General features: G+C 42.4%; 1 protein-coding gene and 1 long non-coding RNA gene across 2 annotated transcripts; one reads left to right on the forward strand and one right to left on the reverse strand.

Moving 5' to 3' along the window:
• Positions 1 to 5,206: 5,206 nt before the first annotated feature.
• Positions 5,207 to 14,728, reverse strand: LOC111150848 (zinc finger and BTB domain containing 37). The gene is made up of 3 exons (XM_022508484.1): positions 13,806 to 14,728; positions 11,620 to 11,719; positions 5,207 to 6,121 (listed from the first exon to the last, which is right to left on the reverse strand). Exons 1-3 carry the CDS (start codon positions 14,726 to 14,728, stop codon positions 5,633 to 5,635), a joined length of 1,512 nt encoding a protein of 503 aa, XP_022364192.1. The 3' UTR covers positions 5,207 to 5,632.
• A 2,302-nt stretch (positions 14,729 to 17,030) lies between these two features.
• On the forward strand, positions 17,031 to 20,885 carry LOC111150733. Its single transcript, XR_002640812.1, has 12 exons — positions 17,031 to 17,054; positions 17,653 to 17,705; positions 17,901 to 17,933; positions 18,122 to 18,157; positions 18,416 to 18,447; positions 18,768 to 18,810; positions 19,073 to 19,106; positions 19,231 to 19,261; positions 19,447 to 19,501; positions 20,365 to 20,392; positions 20,578 to 20,629; positions 20,814 to 20,885. It is a non-coding gene; the product is annotated as an uncharacterized LOC111150733 (long non-coding RNA).
• The last annotated feature ends 4,933 nt before the right edge of the window (positions 20,886 to 25,818 follow it).

The raw sequence follows: 25,818 nt of genomic DNA on the forward strand, positions 1-25,818 counted from the left end.
CGTGTGGAGCTGGAGGCAGACGGTTCACTGGGCTCTCTAAATTCAATTGCTTTCACAAGTTCTATACCCCAGATTAATCAGAAAAGCAACACTCCACAATGTCAAGAATGCTGTATTACTCTAAGTGCTCTAAGACAAGGGAGTTCTAACCTAGGCAAATATTCTGGAACTTTACAGTTTCAGGGTTGTCTATTACTCCTCCGGCATATCATACACATAATACTTACTAATGTCCAACTCAGAAAAAAGGAACTTTAGGAACAAAATGCCTAGTAGAGAGGTGCCCTACTGGAGGTTAGGTCATTCATCTGAACTTGGTATGTGTTGGTTGAGCTGACAACAAAGGACGAATCAAATTCACTACATTGTGTCAGCATGGCCTAGAACATTTTGTCTTGACAAATTTAACTCAGAAGTCTATGCATGGTTTCCATACAGGGAACGATTATATTCTCCTCTTATAAGGAATTCTGTTTATTATCATCCCAACATTTTCCATGTTTTGCACATCTGGCATAAATAAGCTATTTGAACAGTAAGAATGAACATTCAGAAAGCAAATAAATAATGGCCCAGTACATATTTAGAAAAATGATAGTAACAGAAATTGCAAGATGGGTCTAAGAGCAATTTGAAATCCTCAGAGATTTCATCATATTTTAAAACATTCATTGGAAAAAAAAATAAAGGAAGGGAAGAAGATTTGGGTTTTTACTACTCCACATTGGACAGAGTGAGTTTGAGGAAATGAAAATGAAGGTTTGTAATACAGAGAAAGGGTAGAGGTTTCTAATCTAGAAAGACAGTATTTTAGGTTAAGAATCAAACCAGTTATTCATAACAGAAGTTAATTTTTAATACTAATGGGAAAAAATTCATTCTTGCCATTATTATGCAAATCAGTTCAAGTGATCTCAGAGGAACGGCAAAACTTACTTATAAAACATTAACTTTTTTTTTTTTACAGTATTTTATGTAAACATGGTACTCATTTAATCCTACATTATTATGAACGGGAATTATTTTTTAAATTACTTTGTTACATCTGTAACTACCATCCTAAACTTTAATCAACCTGCACCTTCAAGGCAAGGACAGATCATAAGGCTATTCTAAATGCTTTTAAAGCAATGGGTATCATTAAGAAGGAACACAGAGAGGGTTACAAGACAAAGATCTGGAAAAAGATGGCAAGCTCTTTCAAGAAACTGAGGCATACATGGCAACACGAATTTAAAAGCTCAACCAAACTATTATAAAGACAAAGTGGCAGGAGTGCCAATTTGGGGGGTCACTGTTTCAAATCTAATTCTGCAGTTAGCAAACTTTTCTGTCAAGTGACAAACAGTACATCTTCAGGCTTTGCTGGTCATGTGGTCTGAGTCACAATGCACTCGACCTTGCCATCACAGTAGAACCAATACCTGAAGAACAGGTGTGTCCCCATTCCACCATCGCTTTCTTTAGATAAACAGATGGCCTCAGGATTGGGCCCTGGGGGCCTCAGTCTGCTGAACCCTGATCTGATTCATAAATTCTAGGGATATACTTTGCTAAGGGGCATCCTCTTGAACCCAGGAGTTTACCTGACTTAATAGCTTTGTGTCCCATTTCTAAATCTCAGCAACTAAAGCACTTCTGTGTTGTGCACCCTTCCCAAATGGCAAAGGTAAAGAGCCCTGTTTTCAAAGACAAGTTCAATAAAGACCTCTCTGTTATGCCTTAAACCAGTAAGTAGATGAGAAGAGCATCTGAGGAAGAGGAAAAACAAAACAAAGCAAAACAAAACACACCTGTCTGTTGGATCTAAAGAGAGAAAAACTTCCAGGATTCCAACCCTTTCCTGATTAAATGCCTTCCACTACGATTAAGAAGACTGGCTGTCAAAAAAAAAAAAAAAAAAAAAAAAAGAAGACTGGCTGTCTTTGCTCAATTTAATTTTCTTTCCATTACCCGTTGTTTTTATTTCTTTAAATTAGATCTTCTAGTCAAACAAAATATAATTTTTACTAGTTAAATGAAATTAGTGTCAAGTAATAGCTAGAAATTTTTAAAAGTATTTCTTGACCAGAGATTACTTGGCTAAGGATGGGGCTCATGATTTCACTCTTCCATCAGACCAACTTCCGTCCAAGGCCAGATTTCTACTTGGAAGGTGGGAGGAAATTGGTTTATTTCTATTGTCATAACATCTTTGGAAACTGGAAACATGTAAAAATACCAAAAAACAAAGTAACAAGAAAACTTTCCTCAACCGCTATCTCCCTTCTTCTCCAATCTTTATCCTTTATTTTCACTTATTCAAGATTAGATTTAACTGGTACAATGATGGCTTGGGGGTAGTTGACAAATTACATAAAATAAAACTCAGCTCGGTTCAGAGGTAAATATGGTTCTGAGTAAAGAGAGAACAAGTCATTAGAAAGAGCCTTTCTGCCTAAGAACAGTGTTCCTGTTCATGCCAATGCTATATTCAGATACTGGTATCAGAATTCAGAGAGAATAAAAGGTACCTTTTAGAATGAAAACAGATTAATATACTTCCATCTCTCTTCTTTTGCTGGCAATATTGGGTAGCTCCTTTGCTATTAAGTGCCTCTCAATGAATGAAAATGGTCCCAGTGTTTGCTATTTCATGGCATTTAAGTACTTAATGATGATTTAGCTCTGACTGCTAATGCAGTTCCCTTCACAAGGTGACATGTGCAAGTTAAGATTTGGTAATGAATTTTCGGCATTAGCTATAGTCCATTTAGTACGTCCCTAAGAGAGGTATCCTCTGTGCACACACCAATACAGCTATTCCTTAATGTAGATAGAACACTACTAACCCTATGACCCTACAGTGATGTTAGCTAAGGACTAGGACAATGTCACAGTGAACCTGAATAAGAATCTTGGATAGTTATTTAGAATAATAATATCTTTTCTGGCTAACATGGAAATTGCTTTCAGAAACTTTTATTTGTTTAAAAGCTAGCCTGGCTTGAACGTTCACGAATTTCATGGCTCTGGGCTAAGCCAGTTAAGAGGTGAGAACCAGCAAACATGATTGTGCTGCTGTGGTCCCGGAAGACCTGGTAGCACTCTATTCACAGTATCAATACAGCAGAAACCTATGACAAATGAATGAAAAGGGACGTGAACCCACCGAACACTCACAGCATTTCCACATCTACTAAACAGCCCCGACTTCATTTAAAAGGTCAGTTGCTAATCCTCTGGCTGGAATACTGACAAATGCTGCAAAGTCTCTCTTGACAAAGATGACTGCACTTCGCCTTTACAATTTGGTAACAGTTTAAAAAAGCTCTATTTCCTACAGAAAAAACTAAGAAACTAACAAAGCATAAAGAACTTTCCAGCATACTACTTCTCACAAGTAGGATGGACTTAACATTTTTTTGGTAAGCTTGAAAGCTCCATCGACAGCAGCATATTCTGTCCTTCTCACATGCCTGCCTATTCGGTAATGGCAAAATCTGTCCACGGACAGCCTAGATGACCAGCTAAAAGGTTTCCCTATGGATTTTAGGCTAATTTCAAATCCACTTCTATGCCACAGAGCATAGCTGGCCCCTAAGATGGCCCTATCATGCTGTTGCCCAGCTGAAGAGGAGAATGCCCCAGTCTATGTCTCCGAAAGACAAAAGACGGCTTCCCCGGATTGTGTAAGGGTAGGCTCTTATCACATGGTAGCATCATCACATTCCTATTACAAGACGCATTTCCACGTTCTTCCAGAAGGGAAAATAACCACTCTCTAGGGACACGGTGCAGCTCTGTGTGTACGTACAATTCGCAGATTGCTCATGAGCTACTCTTTGCACTCTAACTTCCTGTCATCAAAGAAATGCCATTCTTTTCCACCCACCTTTCCACATACCACAAAGCATTCTCAGAAAGGGAGCACGCTACTAACGTTCTCACAGATGGCTCACCGGCGCAGGCATGACCAGCCCTGCCCCGGATCTCTTTTACAATCATCTATGCCTCCGCACCAAAATAACTCGAACCACTGCATATTTAAATACTCTTAAAACACTAAAGATCCATTAGGATACGCTACGGGTTTTTCTCTTTTCTATTTGCACTGTAAGCATCTCCTTGCCTGCACCCCTTACTAATCCTCCTCCATTCTCTGAATGCGAGACAGGGCATCTAAAACTCTACATGTTTGGTAAATTTTTTCTGACTCTCAGTGCTGGATTAGGAATCTCAGAAATCCCCAGAATTACCAAAAAGGTCCCTTGAAGTTTTAAAAATCTTAGGAATGATTAAGTAACCAAACCTGATCAAAACTGATCCTTTGATCAATTTATTGCAACGTGATTGTGCATGATGTTTTCTGGTGAATGCCCTGTAGTGTATTATTAAAAAGCAAAGCTCTTGGAGTCACCAGCAATTTGCTGATGATGGGTTTATGAATTACTAGGTTTGCAGACGCGAGACATGGATTTAGTGAGGTTCTTCTATTGGCTTGAAAATATAAACTTTTACATGTGTAGAAGGAAATGGAATTGTGGTTGCAGTAAGAACCATAGTGTTGAATTTCTTCAACCACACTATTGCAGAAAAAATGTGTTTAAAACTTCATATAAAAGTTATCAAATATGGAGACCTGTAGATTTAAAAATACAGTCCAGGCTCATTTCACTGGAAAGTGACACTTTTTGATGTATAATATTGCTGTTATGTGAAAGGAGGAGCCACAGAGACTGGATGAAACTTTGGTACTCAGCCTAACACATTAATTCATCTGGACTAGAGCCATTTCTTAACACCCAAAGATATTTAAGCACTATGGGGTACAAATCCCGACCAGGAAGTGGCAGTGCTCTGTGCCATTTGACACTCGCACAAAAACCCCACTTCCTTCCCTGCTCCCCTCTTTCTCAATAGGACACTCAAGCCCCCAAATGTAGCAGAACCTACTGCGAACACTCTGCTGCTCATTTCACTTCCAGTTGCCTAAAGTGCTTCAGGTGATGCTGCCCACACAACACCGCTCCAAGATGGCGGCTTACAGGAAACAATCAGGCAGTGTCAGATGCCTAATCAGAGCGAAGGTAAGGTCTAACCTTTCAAAACAGTTAAGAACCACCAGGATACCGTTTTTTTTTCTTCAGATGTGAAACTGCATGTTCTGGCAGGGAAGGAAGAGGAGAAACGACTCCTCCCTACTGCCGTCATGACTACTTCCTTCTCTCCTGTGGCTGGCTGGTTCAGATGACCAAGGCTCCTGCTGTTTTTTCAGATCTGGGCAATTATAGCCACCAGGATGATATGGACCCAAGTACAGTGTTCAAACATGACTGGTAGATAAATGACCATGTATCATTGTTTTGTTAAAAAATTTTTTCTTATAAAGTTAACAAACCAAGGCTGTTGATCCCTGAATTAGAAAGTTGATTTGCTTGATTATTTTCCAAAGGATGAGGTGGGAAGGAGGAGGGGAAGAGCCTCTAGTGCTTCTGTGTATGTTGCTCATCCTCTAGTTTGGCAACATCTTGGGCGCATCTTCCGATCTGGTGATGTGGCATTTTGTAAATCTAAGTACCAGCCCAGGGCCCTGATGCTGGCTGCTGACGGCCCAAAGGGGAAGAGGGTCTGCCCCCTCCCCCTCAAAGTTTCAATCTGGCCCAGTGGTGGACACAGAGCCCTGGGCAGTTTCCCCAGGAGCAACTGTCTCTTCTTGAGAAGGTGACTCTTCCTCGGCTTGTCCTCGAGATGTGACAGTTGTTTCAGGGGAGATGCTATGAGGCCCCTCCAGGGGTATACAGCCAGGGTGGTTTTTGCGAAAGTGCTGATTCAAGATGGCCTGGAAGGGGAAGCTTTTGCCACAAACGTGACAGTGGAAGGGTTTGTTACCTGTGTGCTTGCGGATGTGATACTCTAGCTGATCTTTCCGGGTATACTTCTTGCCACACATGCGGCAGACAAATGGCGTGATACCCATGTGCAGGCGCATGTGGCGGTCCAGGCTCCCCTTCTGGTTGAAAGATTTGGCGCAGTAGATGCAGGTGAGACGGGGGTTGTACCGGAACCACCGCTCAGATACTTCTTGCTCCCGGAGATACTCCACATAGCCACTTACTCCCATCATTGCGGACTCCTCTACCTGTGCCAGGTGAGGAAAGCAAGAAAGGACACTTATGCTTAAGTACACATGTTAAGAGAGATCAAATCTCTTTTCACTTCTCATACTAAGCCATCTGCTAATTTTTAGGAGATCCAAACAGGAAAGTAATTGCTACAAAAAACATGTAGTTAAAGATATTAACATAATACTTCAAAGAACAATCTTAGGACACTCAGATTTCTTTCAAAGAGCAAGACAGCAGAGTTACTTGGGCTGACAACCAGCCTGCTCATCAAACCCCTGCTGAATGTCATATTCTACAGTCACAGGAGAACCTTAGGCCAGTGGTACCATCCTCTGAACTCTCAACGATCACGTAGGCCCTTAGGCAGTGCTGGCCCAGTAGGACTTTCTGTGATGATGGGAATGTTCTATAACCTGTACCATCTCATGCAGTAGCTCCTACCCATATGTGGCTCTTAAGCCTTTGTAATATGGCTAGTTTGACTGAGGAACTGAATTTTTAATTTTAATTGTTTTCATTAATTAAAATTGAAACTTAAATAGCCACATGTGACATGGCCAATGATAACAATATATGATGGCAGAGAATACATTATGTGTGGCAAACACATCATAAATTCTATTCGTGGCACTATCATTAACACCAAAATCTAATCCTGCAGTAACTATCTTTACAAAAGATATACAGTTTGTCAGTAACAATGTTCTTTACCCAAAAATATGTTAGTGCCATACCGATACATAGGATTTTCGTTCTACTCAAACTGTAACTGACCTCATAGCAAATCGGCAGAAGAGGTGGGAAAGGAAACAAGACTGAGATATGGATTTACTAACTCAATTATTCCTTCCTGTACCCTTTTCACAAATTGATACTCATTAAGTATTCACTGACCGTTGTCCACCAAAGACAATGACAGATAACTACAGAGAAAGAAGCATAAGACTTGGTTTCTGATTTTGCCCTTTGAACAAAAGATAAAATTTCTGAACAAAAACCAAACAAAGAGAAATAGGATCAATACATATTCCTCATGATGCTGCTTATTCACTTTTCAAACAGCTTACACTGAAGGTTACGCTGGCAATACGGCGCACAGACGTATTATCGTCTCGCTTTATACACCTGTTTGTAGTGGTTTTGAGTTGATTTAAACAGATTATTAAGATAGAATAATCTGGGATGCCTGGATGGCTCAGTCAGTTAGAGTCTGCCTTTGGCTCAGGTCATGATCCCGGGGGTCCTGGGATCGAGTCCTGCTTTGGGCTCCTTACTCAGCAGGGAGCCTGCTTCTCCCTCTGCCTGCTGCTCCCTTGCTTGTGCTTGCTCTCTGACAAATAAAATCTTTAAAATAAAATAAAATAGAGTAGAATAATCCATGATGTATATATTATCTCTCCAATCTCTCCTTTAAAACTATCTCCCTGCCAAAGTTAAATTTTTTATGTTGTGGTAACAAATATATCTAAAACATAAAAAAAGCGATTGTTATAAAAGTAGCATTACAACGCTGCTGTTAATTACATCACTAAACCTTCAGATTACTGAAAAGAAAAGCTTTCCTTTTCTTTCTGATTTATTTTTCCTTATGAAGGTCAAAGTATACATATTTTCCTAACTTTTCATTAACAATTTTAGACAGAATGGTATGCTGAATCGCCAATCACCCAAAAATTATCATCCAATGGAGAATTTTTTCTTCTTTAACCTCACTTATTTCTCTCCTTTCCCAGATTATTATTATTTTTTAGAGTGAGCCTCAGGGGGATGGGGAGAGGGAGAGGAAGAGAATCTTAAGCAGGCTCCTGCACTGAGCACGGGCTCCATCTCATGACCCTGAGGTCATGACCCGAGCCAAAATCAAGAGTTGGATGCCTAACTGACTGAGCCACCCAGGTGCCCCTCTCATATTATTTTTGAAGAAAATTCCAGACATAATTTCATCCATAAATCTCCTACTAATGTATCTCTAAAAGACAAAGATTATTTTTCTTAATATAATCAAACTACCACTACCACCCCTAAAAAACCCAGTAATTCATCTATATCAATTAAAGACCTTGTTTTGTTTTACCTAATATGAACATTAACAAAGTAAATGGTTAAATTTTTTAATATATGAAATAAACAAGGGCTCCTCCTACCTGGAAGCTGAGAGTGGGAAGAATATATTTCTTTTAATGAATCATATAAAAATCTTGGATTTACTTTTTATAACCATTTTTTGAAAGTTTATTACTATTACTTTTTTAGTTGGGGCTTGAACCCATGACTCCAAGATCAAGAGTCACATGCTCTTCTAACTGAGGCAGCCAGGCACCCCTAAACATTTTGGATTTATAAATGCTTTTCATTCAAAATTCTTTATTAAAATCTCATCATTCAGAAATTACTGATATTTTCAGTCTGCTGACTTCTGAAATATTATATGTATACACATAAATACCATATATATAATGTAATGTTTTGAATAAAAAGCTTGTATGTGTATATAAGCAGTATAAAAATGTATGAGGCAATTACAGATGTTTGGCAGAAGCTAATGTACCAATGCAAAGAGAAGAAAATGCAAAAGTTCACTCTGGATTAACTGGAGAAAGACTCATCTAACTCGTAACTAACTCTGTGCCCTTTTCTTGAATTTCTAAAAATGAGTTTTGTCTCCTTTCACATATGTAAACTGACAGTGTCTCCAGCATTTCCAACAGAACAGAAGCAGTTCTCAGCAAGCTTGGGAAGCAGTACGTGAAGTCAAGTGTTGAATAGTAAGCCTGAGGTTTTGGATGATTTCTCATTTGGTTTATATAACATTTCTTTCTGCTCCATTTCCCTGGATAATCAAAACTGAACTCCCATAAAGAACGAAGGATTAGCCCACTAAAAGTTCCTGGACAAAGCACAGAATAACTTCTCTGAGGCTTAGTTTTCTCATCCACAAAATTAAAAGGTTAGTACATGTTCTGCCAGCTCAACAATTCTCTCAAGAGAATTCTCAGGAGACTCAAACACAATAAACATACCATGAAACATTCTGAGTGCATGCGATTACCCTGTGTAGCAATTAACGGTGTTGAAATGTGGGTTCAAATCTGAATCCTACTTAATGTGTGACCATGAGCAAGTTATGTAATTACTTCATCCGTTAAATGAGTATCATAACAGCATCTACCAGCTAGGTTGCGATGAGCACTGAATGAGTTATGCTAAAGTACTTAATGTAGCTAAGTAAACGTTAACTAGTATTAAATATTACAAACTTACAATACTATTCATAATCTCAAGGGTATCTATTCTCTAAAAAAAAACTCCTGCCTAACTTTAAGGAAAGTATCATACCAGTACTGTCCACAAGCAGAAAGTAAATGCATTTTAGTTATCTATGCTATCATTTTATCTTTTATTTTTTTTTTAATATTTTATTTATTTATTTGACAGACAGAGATCACAAGTAGGCAGAGAGGCAGGCAGAGAGAGAGGGGAGGAAGCAGGCTCCCTGCAGAGCAGAGAGCCCGATGCGGGGCTCGATCCCAGAACCCTGGGATCATGACCTGAGCCGAAGGCAGAGGCTTTAACCCACTGAGCCACCCAGGCGCCCCTCATTTTATCTTTTAAAATGTACTTAATTTTTAAGTCTTTTAAGTCATCCTTTTAAGTGAATTATTCCCTATAATGAATACATTTCTTTCTTTTTTTTTAATGTTTATTTATTTATTTGACAGAAAGAGATCACAAGTAGGCAGAGAGGCAGGCAGAGACAGAGAGAGGAGGAAGCAGGCTCCCTGCTGAGCAGAGAGCCCGATGTGGGGCTTGATCCCAGGACCCTGGGATCATGACCTGAGTCGAAGGCAGAGGCTTTAACCCACTGAGCCACCCAGGCGCCCCTAAACTCAGCTCTTAATAAATACCATCTTCAGATAGTATTACTTATTTGCTTTATAGCCTGTACCTTCTGCTTTGGTCAGGTAAACTCCCTTGCAGAACTCCCATTTTTATCCCTATTCCCATCTACATATGAATAAGTTATCTCTTTCTAACCACTTCTTGAAAAAGTGCATTTCCTCTCTCCTGAAGGACACTTTGCTGTGGGGACACTGATTGTCAGAACCGGCGGTGAGCACTCCCGCTCCCCCAGCACCACTCCTCACGTCACTGCAGTCTTTCCTGCTGGTGTTCTGTGTATCTGTTAGTCTGTCTTACCCACCCCGGTGGTTGTAAGGCCTGTCCCACTGCTGTATGTATTTGCCTCACAGTTACTTTCACAGGGTCATTGCCTCCTACCGGAGAGGTGAAGAGAAAATCCGGGTCCTAATTATATGAATGAAGTTACTTTTCCTCCAAGCTCGTAACATTTTCTCTAACACGTTATTAGAACCAAAAAACTATCTTCTAACAGTTACCTTCCTTTTCGGGTACCCTGGCATGATAACGTACAATAAATACAGTTTCTAACAATGTCCTACTGCTGTTAGTATACTGTGGACACAATAAACATCCGATGGTTTACATAAAAACTAAATAAGATACGATCATACAATGCAGAAGCTATCCAATCTTAACCCACCAGTGTTTCCTTTTAAAGAGCAAATATATTTACAATTTACTGTGTTCTACTTGGTAAGCGCACAATCTTTTGAAATATCAATCTTCAGTGATACAGACTTATGAGAACAAATAAACAAAAATACCAACTACTTACACTACTTGCTAGGGAGAGTTACAAAAAAGATGGAAAACATCATTCCTATCCTTTCTAGAACATTTTGGTCGAACAAAAGATTCCGGAAGAAAAAAAAAAAATGAAAAGATACCAGCATACAAAAAAAGCAATCACACACACAAAATGCATACACAATTTATTTACAAATATATGCTACTATTTAACCCACTGAGCCACCCAGGCGCCCCATTATATGCTACTATTTAAATCAGAAATTATGGGGCGCCTGGGTGGCTCAGTGGGTTAAGCCGCTGCCTTCGGCTCAGGTCATGATCTCAGGGTCCTGGGATCCAGTCCCGCATCAGGCTCTCTGCTCAGCAGGGAGCCTGCTTCCCTCTCTCTCTCTCTCTCTCTGCCTGCCTCTCCGCCTACTTGTGATCTCTCTCTCTGTCAAATAAATAAATAAAATCTTTAAAAAAAAAATCAGAAATTATGTAATATTACACCCACTCGAGTACAAAATCAGATCTCTCCATCCCAGGTCCTAAATTACCTGCATGTAGTTTTCAGGGGTTATTTATATTATTTTCAGTCAGGAATAGAGACTGGTTCCTATAATCAGGAAAGTGTTCCACAATCTCATCTTTTTTCACTTCCCAAACTCTGCTGCCAACAAAAGTGTATTTCCTGCATGCTCACAAGCCAGAGCAAAGAAGAGAAGTAATCAAATATGGTAGTTAGTTAACAGGGCCACTGTTACCTTTCCTACATCGTTTCTTTCTTTTTCATTATGTTCTGTTCACACACAGTGGCACTTCCTTCAACCACTGCAGCAGCCCTAAATCCATTACATACCTGGGAGCTGGGCTGCTTAGGCTCATCCGTTCTCCCAGGAGACTCACTTCTGGCTCTGTGTCTCTCGGTCAAGGGAACAACACTGCCGGAGGGGCTAAATCTGTTGGAAGAGGAGCAAAAAGGGGACTGATAGACAAGTAGCATCAAGGAACTTACGGAATAGTGATGTCTATCCTTTTTATCCCATGGCTGAGGAAGGGGAACAACCAGAAAAACAGATTACTAAGAAATACTTTCATGAAGTCAGTATAGGATCTGATCTAAGAAAGGGCTGCCTTAGTAAATTTAACAAACACAAAACGACACAGCAGATAGGCCACAGGGCCTGGGGAAACTAGGCTAAATAAAAGCTTCTAGCCGTAAGTACTGGGAGACCATATAAGCATAAATTAAAACTGGGTCTATTATTTGGTTTCTTCTACATAACTATTAGGCTTTTGATTGTTCCTTCCCCCAGTACCCATAGTAACTTGTTATATATTTCAGACTGCTGATACAGATCATGGAGATTAAAAATCTTTGCACCCAAAGCCATTACTTCTGATACAGTTTTGACAGTGGACACAGTGCTAACACAGGGGGCAATAAGTATTGTGCACAAGGAGATTTTAACTTTGAAGGACGCAAGAAGAGACCACCTATAATGGATACGGGATCTGCTCTCTGAATTTCTCTGACACCCATGTCGCTTTCAAGACCAGGTGGGAACCAAAGTAATAGCTTCCTTAGTTTTCACTATTCACGCAGTCAATTTTAGTTTATTTTTTCTTGTTTTAAAGATTTTATTTATTTATTTGACAGACAGAGATCACAAGTAGGCAGAGAGACAGGCAGAGAGAGAGGAGGGAGCAAGCTCCCTGCGGAGCAGAGAGCCTGATGCAGGGCTTGATCCCAGGACCCTGAGATCATGACCTGAGCCGAAGGCAGAGGCTTTAACCCAATGAGCCACCCAGGTGCCCCTTGTTTATTTTCAAGAGTGAAAAAAAAAATGTTACCAATTTAAGTTGGTAATATTTCTTTCTTTCACCTGAGACTTTCAGTTTACTTAGATTAGAATTATTGCTACTTCCGGGGCGCCTGGGTGGCTCAGTGGGTTGAAGCCTCTGCCTTCGGCTCAGGTCATGATCCCAGGGTTCTGGGATCGAGCTCCTCGTCGGGCTCTCTGCTCGGCAGGGAGCCTGCTTCCCCCTCTCTCTCTCTCTGCCTGCCTCTCTGCCTATTTGTGATCTCTGTCTGTCAAATAAATAAATAAAATCTTTAAAAAAAAAAAAAGAATTGGGGCACCTAGGTGGCTCAGTGGGTTAAAGCCTCTGCCTTCAGCTCAGGTCATGATCCCAGGGTCCTGAGATCAAGCCCCACATCGGGCTCCCTGCTCAGGGGGGAGCCTGCTTCCCACTCTCCCACTCCCTGTGCTTGTGTTCCCTCTCTCGCTGTGTCTCTCTCTGTCAAATAAATAAATATTAAAAAAAAAAGAATTATTGCTACTTCCACCAAAAAAAAAAAGTTCTAACATCTGCAAAATATTAGATAAAGAAAAGTGAGGCATAGGGCATTTGTAGCACTGGTGGAAAATAGCGACTCTCAGGCTTGTGGTGCCAGCAGTCACCAATAAAAAAAAAAAAACTGGGAAGATATTATCAAACGGCAAATGAAAAAAAAAAAAAAAAGGGAAAAGCATCCAAAAAAGTTTCTTTGGAATTACTGTGATTACACTAAAAAGAACAATCTGCGCTGGTACCATGCTTCCTCGAATTTGGTGGGTGGAGGCAAAGAAAAGTAAACAGTGCTACAAAGGAGAGAAAAAGTCCCCGAGGCCACCTACCTGTGTGACAACATACCACGGAAAGGCAAAGATGCCAGGCTCCCAGCTGATGATCAGCTCCCGGCCTGGAAATCCGAGGAGGCCCTGGCAATTACTGATCCTAGTGTGGCTGCAGCTGCTATCCTGATTCATGGAAGTGTCTAACTTTACCATAGTTCCCACAACACTGTGAATACTTCACGACTAGGAGCTTCCCGCTTTAAAAAAATAAGAATGCAAGTCTTTTGGCATGCCTCCAGTTTCCCCAACATCAGCTTGTCTTGGCTAAGAACATCAAGGAAGATGCACTCTGTACCACACGGAGGGCCTGCTTCAGCTGTGTCTGCTCAACAGCGGTTAGACGAACAAGGAAAACAAGCCTTACCTGTCAATTTCACTGCTTGTTGGCCGAGCCACCTTGGCTCCCGAAGATCCTAAAGGGTAATTTTCCTGTCCCACAGAACCGTGGCCTGTGGTGTCAATCACCATGGCTGTGACTTCCTCTGCGCTACTCCCATCTTCTCCGGAAGGCTGATTCTCAGGCCCGAGCCACTCCTCCAGATTCTCGGTTTTGATGTGTACGGCTCCAAGGACCCTGACTTCATCATCACTGCGGGCCCCTCGGTCTGCTACTCCTGTCTCCACGTACCACTGTCCTGCTCGGTTGATTCGAAGAATGGGTTCCCGGCTCTCGACATCAGAGCTCTGTTCAATTATCTGGGGGCTGGTGGACTCCTCGGGAGGACTGAGCTCCCTGATATCCAACACAGCGCTCACCTGACCTCGCCGGTTTCCCTTTGCGGTGTTATGCCGAGGGCTAAGGGAACGGTTTAGATTTGGTGTGACCCTGTGCGATTCTGGAGGTCTTTCTGGATGCTTTGTCCTCGTTTGACTTAACTCGGCTTCAACTTCCGCCACGTTAATTTTGAAATGAATACCCTCCAGGATCTGTGTACATTTGTCGATAATATGCTGCATCTGCAGAAAACTGGCAGCCGTCAGGTAGCTGATGATATCTGCCAGTTGCAGGCATATCCGCCCCGTGTAACAGAAAGAGAGGAGCTGTTCAAAAACAGTGGGGTTTTTGATGACTGAAATGGAGACAGTACTCATCTCATTCAAGGACATGTGATCCCGGAAATAGGGTGAGCTGGCAGCCAGGACCACTTTGTGAGCCCGAAAAGCTTGTCCTTGCACGTTGACCACAATATCACAGAGGCGTCCCTGCATGCGCAGCTGGTTTAGATGGCTCAGGACAGAGTTGCTGAAGTCAGGGATCTCCAGTTGTATGTTCCCACCTTTCTCCATGGTCGTGCCTGAGGGTGTACGCAGGCATTCAACCCTGCTGAAAGAGGAAACCATAATCATCAGTAGTTAGCATTTCACTCCTCTCAGGCTTTCCAATTTAAATGTATTTAAAACTAGTTGTGGGTAAAATTTCAAAATCTCCAAGTAAAAAGAGAGAAATTTCTTTACGTTTAGACATGGAAAAGAAGTACCAACAGGTTTTTCAAACAACCTTAAAACCAAAATGTGATCACTAGACTTCTATGAACTCGAGCTATTTCCACACGTCCCTTACTAATAACCTATGCAACATCAAAATATAAATTCAACAGAACAGAAGGAGCAAATGCAGTTGTGACAGTTCTTTTTTGTTGTTGTTGTTCTTTGGTCATAAAGTATTTGCACACTGAATATAAAATCCTGCGACGTTTCTTTGGAGGAGAAAGTAGTAGTAAGCTCTTTGAATAAATGTAATTACACACAAATGAGTTGATTAGGTATCCCTCTTGTTTTGAATACTTTATTACAAGCTTCGAGAGTTAGGTTTATTATTTAAAAGGTCGCTAATAGCCCATACGAATACAAGCCACTATTTCTAAGCTTAAGAGTCAGAGTCCCCACCAAAAGGCTTTGGGTTTAGGGCTCTGGATCAAACTCTAGGTTAGGAAACATGCCACAGCTGTGTCAGAACTCACTGAAGATGCAGAGAACTTAAAGTTCACTCTCAGAATCAGGGATGAGTAGGTAAACCTACTTCTACCTAAATTCAAAGTTAGGAATTTCAGGGTGGTGATGATACTGATTCTAAAATTTCATTCCCCAAGACTGTTTAAAAAAGAAACAAAACAAAACAAAAAAAAGACCAAAAACTCAAAACCCAGATCATTCACCAAGTATGGTCAATATTTTTACATTAAAAGATTTTTAAAAAAGGACTGAAACATTATGCCGGTAACTGCATCCAATAGCCTTCAGTGGTTGAGAGTAGTCTGTCTAAATCTCCACAGGAAGACACTGACTACAGCCCGATGTTTCCATTAATCTGTAACGTTGTAAGACATTACACAGTTATCTTAAGATCTAAAATTTCAGGAACTTATCTTGACAAGCTCACAGTACAGCCCCGCGTTTACGACACACTTATCGGTAAGAAGGGAAGTGTATACACTGCTTTCAAGAACCAACTTTAGCCAATCTGACCTTTTTCCAAAGCGTTTTTGTTTGTTTTGAAACTTTTAATCCAATAAGAGCCTCTGTCGATGCCATCATGAATTCAGATGTGTTTATTTTGGAGCCTACACCAGCGCCTTTTTTGTTTGCTCTTTCCAGCAATTCCCCAGTGAGGAGGAAGCCCCTGGAGTAAGGTCTTTACCGTCGGCACTGGAAGGGTGAGAGCTGTAAGAGGGAGAATCGGGAACGCCATGGGGCTGGCCACTCCGGTATCTGAGGGGCTTCAGCCTGCGTTAGGAAGCGTGGGTAGCGAGAACTAGCAGAAGGGCGAAATGTCACCGAGAAGCGGGGGAGCAGACGGGCGCGAGGCTGGGGAGCGAGCAATCAGGTGAGGGCAGAGCACCGGGAAGGGGGCGGCGCCCCGGGACCCAGTCCAGGCGGTAAGCGTAGGCGGGCGGGGAGCTGCCCAGAGGTGGGTGTGTGTATCTGGGTGTGTCCCAGTTGCGGTGGGGGAGGGGGCGGCCCATCCCGGGGTCCTGAGGGAGGGGCCCGGCGAGGGGGCGGGGCCGGCAGCTCAGCCCGGCCCGGGGCCAAGGGGGTGGAAGGTCTCGGTGCCTTGAGGGTGGGGTGAAGGGGAGTGGCCGAGCGCCCCAGGAGCAGGCTGCGGCGGAGCCCGGGCAAGGCGGCCCCGGTGCAGGGCAGCGGGACCGGAGTGCGGGGCCCGAGCCCAGTCAAGGAGCAGCACCTACCTCCGGGGGTGGAAATGGGCCGGAATGGGCCGGAACACCGTCCCGGAAGTGAAACCCCCCACCCCCTCCCCCGGAGCGGGCGACGTGCCGGAAGGAAATCACTCACCCTTATACCGCCCCCCTCCCTCTCCCCCAGCGCTTTCCGTCCCTCGCGCCCCCTCCCCTCTCTTCCTTCTCAGTCGGTCGGAGGGCGGGAGCCCTGAGTCACGCGGGCGGCCGTGTCTCCGCCCGTAACGGCGAGGTGGGCGGGGCCAAGAGGAAGGGGGTGTGGCTAGAGGCGGAGCAAGAGATGGAGGGAGGAGGGGGGGAGGAGCTGAAGCCGGCGCTGGCGGGGAGGGTACGTCATGACGTCACGAAAAACCCATCCTTATATACTAGCGCCGGGACGCCATCTCGGTCTTTCGAGGTTGGGAGTTGGCGTTTTGCGTGTGAGTGTTGTTTTAGCGTAATGGCTTCTTCGCTCGAGGCCTCCAGTTCTTGGCAGTTCAGTTTATCTTATGCATACATGTATTTCTCGGCCGGTCGCGATCCTTTGCAGGGTTCACAAGATGAAGATGGTAGACGATTACGCCTTGGGTGCGGCTGCGGCCTAAACTGCTACTCGGGTTGTGGGGGCTGAACTGCGAGAAACCCCTGGGCTCGCGTTCCCTGCCTGTGATGAAGTCTGCGTTGGTAGGGACATCTGAGACTGTTGATGAATGCCAACGGCTCTGATGGCGGCGCATGCCGAGTCACCTGAGTGGGCCTTTGTTAATGACCTGGGCCCGGGCCGCCTCCGGCCTCTGGTTGAGGAAGTCCGGCGGATGGGGTAGTCCACGTGGTGCCCATCGGCTGCCTTCCGCGGTGCACCGTTACTTACGTCGTGGCGCCCCACCGTGTGCCTTGCGCTTTTTCTAACCGGTGAAGTGCACCCTTAAAGTCATGAAATTGTGGCAGGTGTAAGATGTAAGATACATGGTAGGAAAAAGACATGCTTAGACTTACTAGAACAAAGTGGTGTCTTAAAGATCCTGATCTTTTCCCTAGGAATGGTGCCGGACATGAATGCAGTGTGGCTTTTGATGGCTTCTGATGGACAGGTAAGAAACGGGTAAACGCCGTGGTAGGAATCAGATCTGCTTGGAGGTGGTGGTTTTGTTAAGCCCGTGATGGTTTAAGAGTAGTGGACAGAAGGGATTTCTGAAAAATTCTGCTGAGGCTTAAGTAGTTAGAAAGTTGGTCATTAACTTGGCCGCGCGGTGTGTTTCATTGGATATTCCTTGTCTGTTTCCTAGTTTCGTGTTGAAGGGGCGGAAGTGGCTGGCAAGGTAAGTTACTGAAATTCTCTCAGGGGAAGTTAGGTTCAAAGTGCCACAATGATGACATTTATTTGCTACTCTTGACTGTGAGAATGACGAGAATTATTACCACCTTTACACTAACTGAGGCACACAAAATGGTGATTTAAAGAATTTATAGATTGCCACTAAGTTTACGTGAAACTTTTTCTTCCTAGATCCTGAAGTTAAACACCCTGGCTATGGGCAGGCAGGTGAGAAACCTTTTATATACTTCATATTTACTCAGTACTTTTTTTTTTTTTTAATTTTAAAACAAATGTTAACTTCTGTACTCTGGTATCTTCTATTAAATGCTTGCGGAACTTGCAAAACAGATACTATGATGGTTGCATAGTTCAGCAGATTGGATCATGAAGAGAGACACCATTTGTCTGATGTATCTGAGTTGACAGTAAAATTGGTTTGGTATAGCATAAGCAAAATGTCACTAACCTTATCCTTTTCTGTAGGCATTACACAGAATTAGCTGGAAGTTGGAGGGGTGAGTACAATTTACATTGAACTAAACATTGGTAACTGGGCAAACATGACAAAGAACGCCACTAATGGCTTTTTAGCATTGCCTTATGCACAGAAAGCACTCCTACCATGAAATGCTTCAATGCATTAAATAAAGGGCCAGATCCTGTCCTGTTACCATTAGCTAGGACACTGTCATTTGTAAAAACCAGCCTGTATGATGATAAGCAAATACTGACTGAACATGAAGGTCTTAATTAGCTCTACCTGATATCAGGCATTTTTAGATTTGTGAGAGAAAAATTCATTTTTTGTATCTTGCTAACTATTATTATTTCTTAGGTGGACTTGAGTCTTTAACATGTCTGGACAGACCAATTATGGGGTAAGTATTAACGTTTAGTAGGTCCAAAACTACTCCGAATGCTGAAGGATAATGCTTAACTACCAAGTTAACTAGTTTTGTGGCTGGTTAGTGAATGCATGTTGAGCATGTTCTCAACAGGGTTTTTGAAATGATGTTGATCAAATGTCTGACCTGAAATGAGCATGTAGACAAAGTTAACACTGAAGAGCCCTGTACAAAAACTCCAAGAAGAATTCGATGATGATTAACATTTCAATAAAATGTCTTTTTTCTTTTCTAGCTTACAGGCCCCTATCATGGATGGCTTGCTTGGGGTAAGACATGAAAACAGCTTGTTCTCTGAAGTCTGGTCTGTATTTCTGAAGTACACTGTTTTCTGGTGTTGGGAGGAGGACTTGGCTATTGTGACATGTGTCTAAAGCAGTATCTTTTTGTTAGGTGCTGAGTTTGAAGAACTTTTTATATAAAGGTATGTATTCTAGTGATCTTACTTGGTTACTAGGAAGATGCTGTTAGTGATGATTTTTGAAATTAAAAACAGATGGGAATCTCTCTGAGAAAGAGTGAAGATTTTTGAAAACTGAAACAGTACTGGGAAGACTTCAGAAACCTACTTAATATTATTTATTACTAAGTTTGACTAAATTTCTGCAGGTATGAAGAGTTGGGGCAGCTTACAAGGCCTGGAACACGGGGTGTTTAAGCCAAGGTACAGAAATCTCAACTTTGGTTTCTATGGGAAGTGTTAATTTAAAGCCGATACAATGATGAAACCATAGTTCAGCAGACTAGCAGTGATGAGCAAAATTGTCTTTCGCTCCTATCTGATGTATCTGGCTGCAGCAATCCTATCCATACCCTTGAAAAAGAAAATTTAAGACCTTTTTACCACAGAAAATGTTCAGGTTTGGATACTATAGTGGCTCAAACACAAATAGTTCTAAGGATTCACAACTGGAGAAATGCAGTCTATTTTTGCCAGGAAGTTTTTTTTATTTTTATTTTTTTTATTTATTTGATAGAGATCACAAGTGGGCAGAGAGGCAGGCAGAGAGAGAGGAGGAAGCAGGCTCTCTGCCAAGCAGAGAGCCCCATACGGGGCTCGATCCCAGAACCCTGAGATCGTGACCTGAGCTGAAGGCAGAGGCTTTAACCCACTGAGCCACCCAGGTGCCCCTGCCAGGAAGTTTTTATGGCATATAAATCTGAATAGATGAGGCCAGGATGAGTTATTTAATAAACTTCATTTCCAGAGCAGTTTTAGTATTCCCAGCAAAACAACGTAGAATTTCTGTGTATCCGGTCTTCACACACTTCACTATCAACATTGGACACTGGAGTGAGACTGGCTACGATTATGAATCTGTAGTAGATGGTTCTCAACAAAGTCCAGAGTTTACAGTAGGATTTACTCAGGGTGTTACATGGTGTATGGGCCTGGACACTGTATGACACCTACACAGTTGTCATAATGTGTGGAATGGGTTTGCTGCCCTTTTCTCAGAAAGTTAAAAATGAGAAAAACTAAGTAGACAAATTTTAAATGACTTTTTTTCCTCCGTATTCAAACAGGCCGACTTGTCAACCTGAAGATTTAAAGGTAAGTTGGCCTCTGGTCTGTGTAGGAAGTTAGAATGTAACCAGTGATGTAGTGATTCTGCCAAATGAATTAGAATGATATCACTCCTAAAACCGTTCCATTTTGATTCTGAGGTTACTTTATTGACAAGTATCACAATGTTTTTTTGTTTTTTACCATTATTAACTTGGAATTGTTGCTTTTAGGGCAGTTACGAGAGCAGCAGTCCAGTTATGAGAGCAGCTTAACAGTTAAAAGGTGAGGCTTGAACACAGCAGTACTGTTGTTGTCGTACTCCAGAATACATGATGATCTCACTCCAACTTGAACTCTCTCACTGATCACTTGATGATTATAAAAGATCTGATGTTCTGTGTACTCAAAATATCATTAGAATTGAAACACAGAAATGTGACTAAAAATAGCTTCTTTGTCCTTGCAGGCACCTGAATGGATGCTCATGGGATAGAAGAAATTATCAATTTCAATAAATTCTTAGGAACCATCTGATCAAGAGTGCTTGTGCTTATTTCAATTTAATGGGATGAAACAAGGGAAATAGGACACCTTTGAAGTTTAAGACCCTGTGACAGTTTAAGTAATGGCCTTTTCATGTGTATTTTACAGGATGTCTTGGGTTTGAAAGTAAAAGCAGAGGAATGTACTACAACCTTTTTGTTTAGAATACTGTATTTGTGTTGATTTAGAACAGTGACATGACCTGGGATGAGCTGTATGACTTGCAGAAATTTTCTAGGGCTGAACGAATCCCTGTCAGCAAAATACTTGCTATTGCGCACCACGGTGAGGGGTCTCTTGGAAGTGTTGATACATTGTATTAGGAAGTGTGGGAGGCCGCAATAAGGCTTGAGACGAGGACCAAACCAGGCCCTCACTTGTGCCTCCTTTAAAGTCCGATTAACCTAACAAAAGGTTTAGGACGGAAAAGTTGAGTAGCACTGAGAAAGGGCCTGTGCTATGTGTTCTGCGCTTGCCTGCGTGACTTCCCACACACTTGCTAAACAAATGAGAACAATTCGGTTGGGGTCATAAATGGTTCATGGCTGGTCCTTAATGCCCTAGTACAGCCCATAAATTACTTTCAGGTTTGCTGTATCAATACGGAACAATTGTACTAGCATCAGCCATTTGGCGTCATGAGGTCTGCTTATAGTCAAATGTGAAACTTATTATGGGAACTCGTGGTGGTTTAACTAGACACAGGTGTATTGCTTCTCCTATTGTAATATCACTATATATATGGCCTTAATGCTTTGAATAAACTTAGCTCCTCCTGCCCCCATCTCCCTTCTTCTCGAGTTCTTTTCTTCATCCTCTTACCCTCACGTTCCTTGTCAATTTGTCGCGCCAGCCGCAACAGGGAAGGGACTCCATTATCCCCCACCCCCATACATAATTGAAAGAAGGCCTAAAAATATAGATTATAAGAATGAGGTCAGTAGTGCTGGGGTTATTCCAATATCCTTAAGAAAATAGGTATTTAGTAGGAGTGCTAATTTTGCAAATGGAAATTGGAGTTTTGGTCATTAATGAGTAGTGGTAGCTAGTGGGTTCCCAGTTACTCCCTAAATTCCTAAGGAGACTGCTCTGGCTTCTGGAAACACAAGCCTTAGATATTCAGAATCCCCACTCAGCATTTAGTACTTGAAGTTGGGGGTAGGACACAACATGATACATGGATTACAATTTTATTTTAGGACTTAACCTACTTACAAGACTGAGGATGCTGCAAATCTGGATACAGTGTGACACCAAATAAACATTGGGGTCTGATGGTGTGTTTTGAGGCTCTGAGTAAGAAAATTTGGTTTTGAGCTCTTGGCTACATTCACATTGACATCCACACTTAACGTTCCTTCTACAGGAAGGCACGAATTTAAGATGGTTTTAACATCCTAAGTAGGCAGAGGCGGGCAAGTGCAGGGGGGAAGCAGGCTCCCTGCTAAGCATAGAGTCCCCTGTGGGGCTCAATCCCAGGACCCTGAGATCACTTACCCCATTGAGCCACCCAGGTGCCCCAGGAAGGTATGAATTAACTACAGATGGGATTAGTTCAATCTCAAATTGTGACTGGATGCCTAAAGATCCCAACAATGAAATCATGCAGCAATCTATCATGATAGTCTTATGGCTTAATGACAGCCATGAAGGTGAATTCATATGAGGCTGGTTGAAAACTTAAGTGAGGACTAATGGCAACTCAGAAGAGAGAACTCTAGTATACTAGAAACACCAATCCTGTCTTATTTAACAAAACTTGAGTTTCTGAATGTCTATTATATGCTAAAGGTATTAGTTAATCCTTACCATGACAGCAAGTGAGCAATTTTCTCCATTTCACAGATAAACAACCATAGGCTAAAGTTGCCAGAGGCCACACAGGTAGCAATGTCAGAATATACTGTAACGTTAATAATGTAACGGGTAGAATTTGTACGCTGAAGGATAATTCAGAGGGCTGGAAGGGAGGGCCAAAACCACTAGAAGAAATACTACAGGCAGGAATATTAAAGGTCTTGGCATCTGGTCTGAAAAGTCCCAATGTGTACCTAGACTTGCTAAGCTGGTTTGACAGAAGATTGACAAAGACTTAGAGACTTTAAGGAACAAAGGGCTACCCAAAAGTAGGGCTGGGCTGACTTTTAAAAAGCGAAAACCCTAATGTGTCTTGAGCCTCTGGTATCGGGTGGGAGCTTGGACTCCCAAGTTAAGAAGTGCCTTCCAATCCTGGGAACCTGTAATCCTCTAACTTATCACCTACCATTTACACACTGAGGGAGGTGAGGGATGGGCGTTGTAGGGTACTGTTCAGTCACCAGTAACTCCAGTTTGAATAACTGATTCCCACATTGATACTTCCAGTATCTGATTTGGCCTCCTGGAAAAAAACACCCATTACTGAGTGATGACCCATGTAAGTGATTTTCATAGAACATAATGGAAATAGCCCATTAGTGGACCCCACCTTGCCAGAAAACCAACAAATGGTAGTTCTAATTTAGTACATGATCTGTTTCACTAATTGTCCTGCCAAGCACACAAAGTAATTATGTTCCCGAGCTGAAAAGCTGGGTTCCAGAATTCAAAACTAGTGCTTAATTATCCTTCAAATGTCACAGCTTTTAAAACAGCTAAACGAGCTTTTTTCATCTTTCAAGAAGCTGTACATTTATGTATTTTAAAGGGATCCTCATGCTCTTGAAAATCCCTGAGGCTGGAAAGGATAAACCTATGCTTCCTTCTTCCCTCTTATTCCTCGTGTAAAGGTAGAGAAAGTGTTGGGGTATTGTGCTGCACACATGATAAAGCTGAGACTGGACTTGGGTTCAACTTTCCTTTGATCTATTCATCCCAAGCCATCCCAGCAAGGAGCCCAAGGCAGGGCCTGAACCCATGACCCCGGGATCAGGAGCTGAGCTGAGATCAAGTCAGCTGCTTAACCCACTGAGCCACCCAGTTCCCCAAAGCTAGCAGAAACACCTGTAAATAGAACCAACAACGACCACCAGGAGATGGGGAGGGGCAAAACTAGTGGAGAGCAGCAGGAGGCACAGGCTTCCAAGTAGTGCTGGGGACATACTGCAAAGAACAATTCAGGCAAAACCAATCCCTGCCCTCATGGAGCTTACATTCTATTGAGGCAAATAAAATACAGTTGGTCAGGTAACGTGATTAGTGCTACAGAGGAAAAACGAAGCAGGGAAAGGAGGGCAGAGCATGCTGGTGGGTGGCAGGAGCTCACTTGAATATTGTTCTCAAAAAGGAAGTACGGGAGCAAAGGCTTGAGGGTATTATTAGGGAGTGAACAATGCAATTATCTGGAGAAAAAGTGCTAGCTGGCAACTAGGACACGGGCTCATGCCTGGTGAACACCAGTGTGGATGGCACACGGGGAGCTCAGGAGATGGTCAGCAGGTAGCAAGTGGCAGGCTATGGAGGACTCTGGAGGGCACTGTAAGGACTTTGGCTTTTCTTTGAGATGGGAAACCACTGGAGGGTTTTGAGCAGAGGAGGGAACCTGACCCTTAACTGACAGACTGCGGAGGGGTAAGGACGCAAGCAAGATTGTTAGGAATCTAAAGATGGCCGCCTGAACCAGGGTGGTAGCCTGGAGGTATGAAAGGATCAGATGCTGGGAATATTTTGAAGGTAGAGCTGACAGACCTTTCAGACACGTTTTTCCAGATCTGGGTCTGACCAAAACACAGGACTACTGCGTGTTTACAAGATGGCTCTGGAATGTCTTGGAAAAAGAACGTTAGGTGATAATAAAGCAACCTTTATGTGGCACTTAACAATCAGGGACATATGTCAGAGACTCTATGAGGCACTTAAAAAAAAAAAAGATTTCTTTGTCAGCGCATGCAAGAGCACAAGCACAGGGAGCAGCAGGCAGACGAAGAAGCAGACTCACCACTGAGCAAGGAGCCCGAAGCAGGGCTCAATCCCAGGACCCTGGGATCATGACCTGACACTTAATCGATTGAGCCACCCAGGCGCCCCTATATATGGTTTTAATTCCCCTCCAAATTTGCCTAGCTATTTTTATCATTTCTTATACCCCACTCACACATTTAATTCCCTTTTATTTCTATAAATGTATGTTTTGTTGTCAGGATCTGATAGGTCCCAATATATTAAATATTTGCAAATCAGATCCTGGTTGTGTGTCTGCTGATAAAGTCTCATTAGCAGCTTGTTTCCTTGGGTGTTTTTTGCCACTTTGGAAAACAGTGTGGAGATTCCTCAAAAAAATAAAAATAGAGCTATCCTATGACCCTGCAATTACCCTACTGGATATTTACCCCAGAGATACAGATGTAGTGAAAGGAAGGGCCATATGTACCCCAGTGTTCATAGCAGCAATGGCCACGGTCGCCAAACTGTGGAAAGAGCCAAGATGCCCTTAGGTGAATGGATAAAGAAGATAAGGTCCATGTATACAATGGAGTATTATGCCTCCATCAGAAAGGATGAATACCTAACTTTTGTATCAACATGGACAGGACTGGAAGAGATTATGATGAGTGAAATAAGTCAAGCAGAGAGAGTCAATTATATGGTTTCACCTACTTGTGGAGCATAAGGAACAACATGGAGGACATTAGAAGGAAAGGAAAAGTGAACTGGGGTAAATAGGAGCAGGGAGATGAAGTATGAGACTATGGACTCTGAAAAACAAACTGAGGGTTTTGGGGGGGGGGCAGGGAGTTGGGTGAGCCTGGTGGTGGGTATTATGGAGGGCACGAATTGCATGGAGCACTGGGTGTGGTGCATAAACAGTGACTCTTGGAACACTGAAAAAAATAAAATTAAGATGTTAAAAAAAATTGTGAGATTATGTTCCTTGGAACTTCATCTTCAGCAATTCTTTGAGAACCAGGTTTAAGTTGTTTTCTTTTGCATTTGCTTTTATCAACCTAGGA

The sequence above is a fragment of the Enhydra lutris genome, unplaced genomic scaffold (assembly GCF_002288905.1).
Source record: "Enhydra lutris kenyoni isolate GAN:26980312 unplaced genomic scaffold, ASM228890v2 scaffoldscaffold24, whole genome shotgun sequence".
Lineage (NCBI taxonomy): Eukaryota > Metazoa > Chordata > Mammalia > Carnivora > Mustelidae > Enhydra > Enhydra lutris.

Bases quoted from the DNA above. Each gene is read 5' to 3' on its own strand.
- LOC111150848 (XM_022508484.1), bottom strand. From the start codon at position 14,728: ATGGAGAAAGGTGGGAACATACAACTGGAGATCCCTGACTTCAGCAAC. The intron at 11,720-13,805 runs GTAAGGCTTGTT...CTCTTCCAACAG, and splicing joins ACAAGCAGTGAAATTGACAG to ATTTAGCCCCTCCGGCAGTG. The intron at 6,122-11,619 runs GTATGTAATGGA...CACCTGGCACAG, and splicing joins CTAAGCAGCCCAGCTCCCAG to GTAGAGGAGTCCGCAATGAT.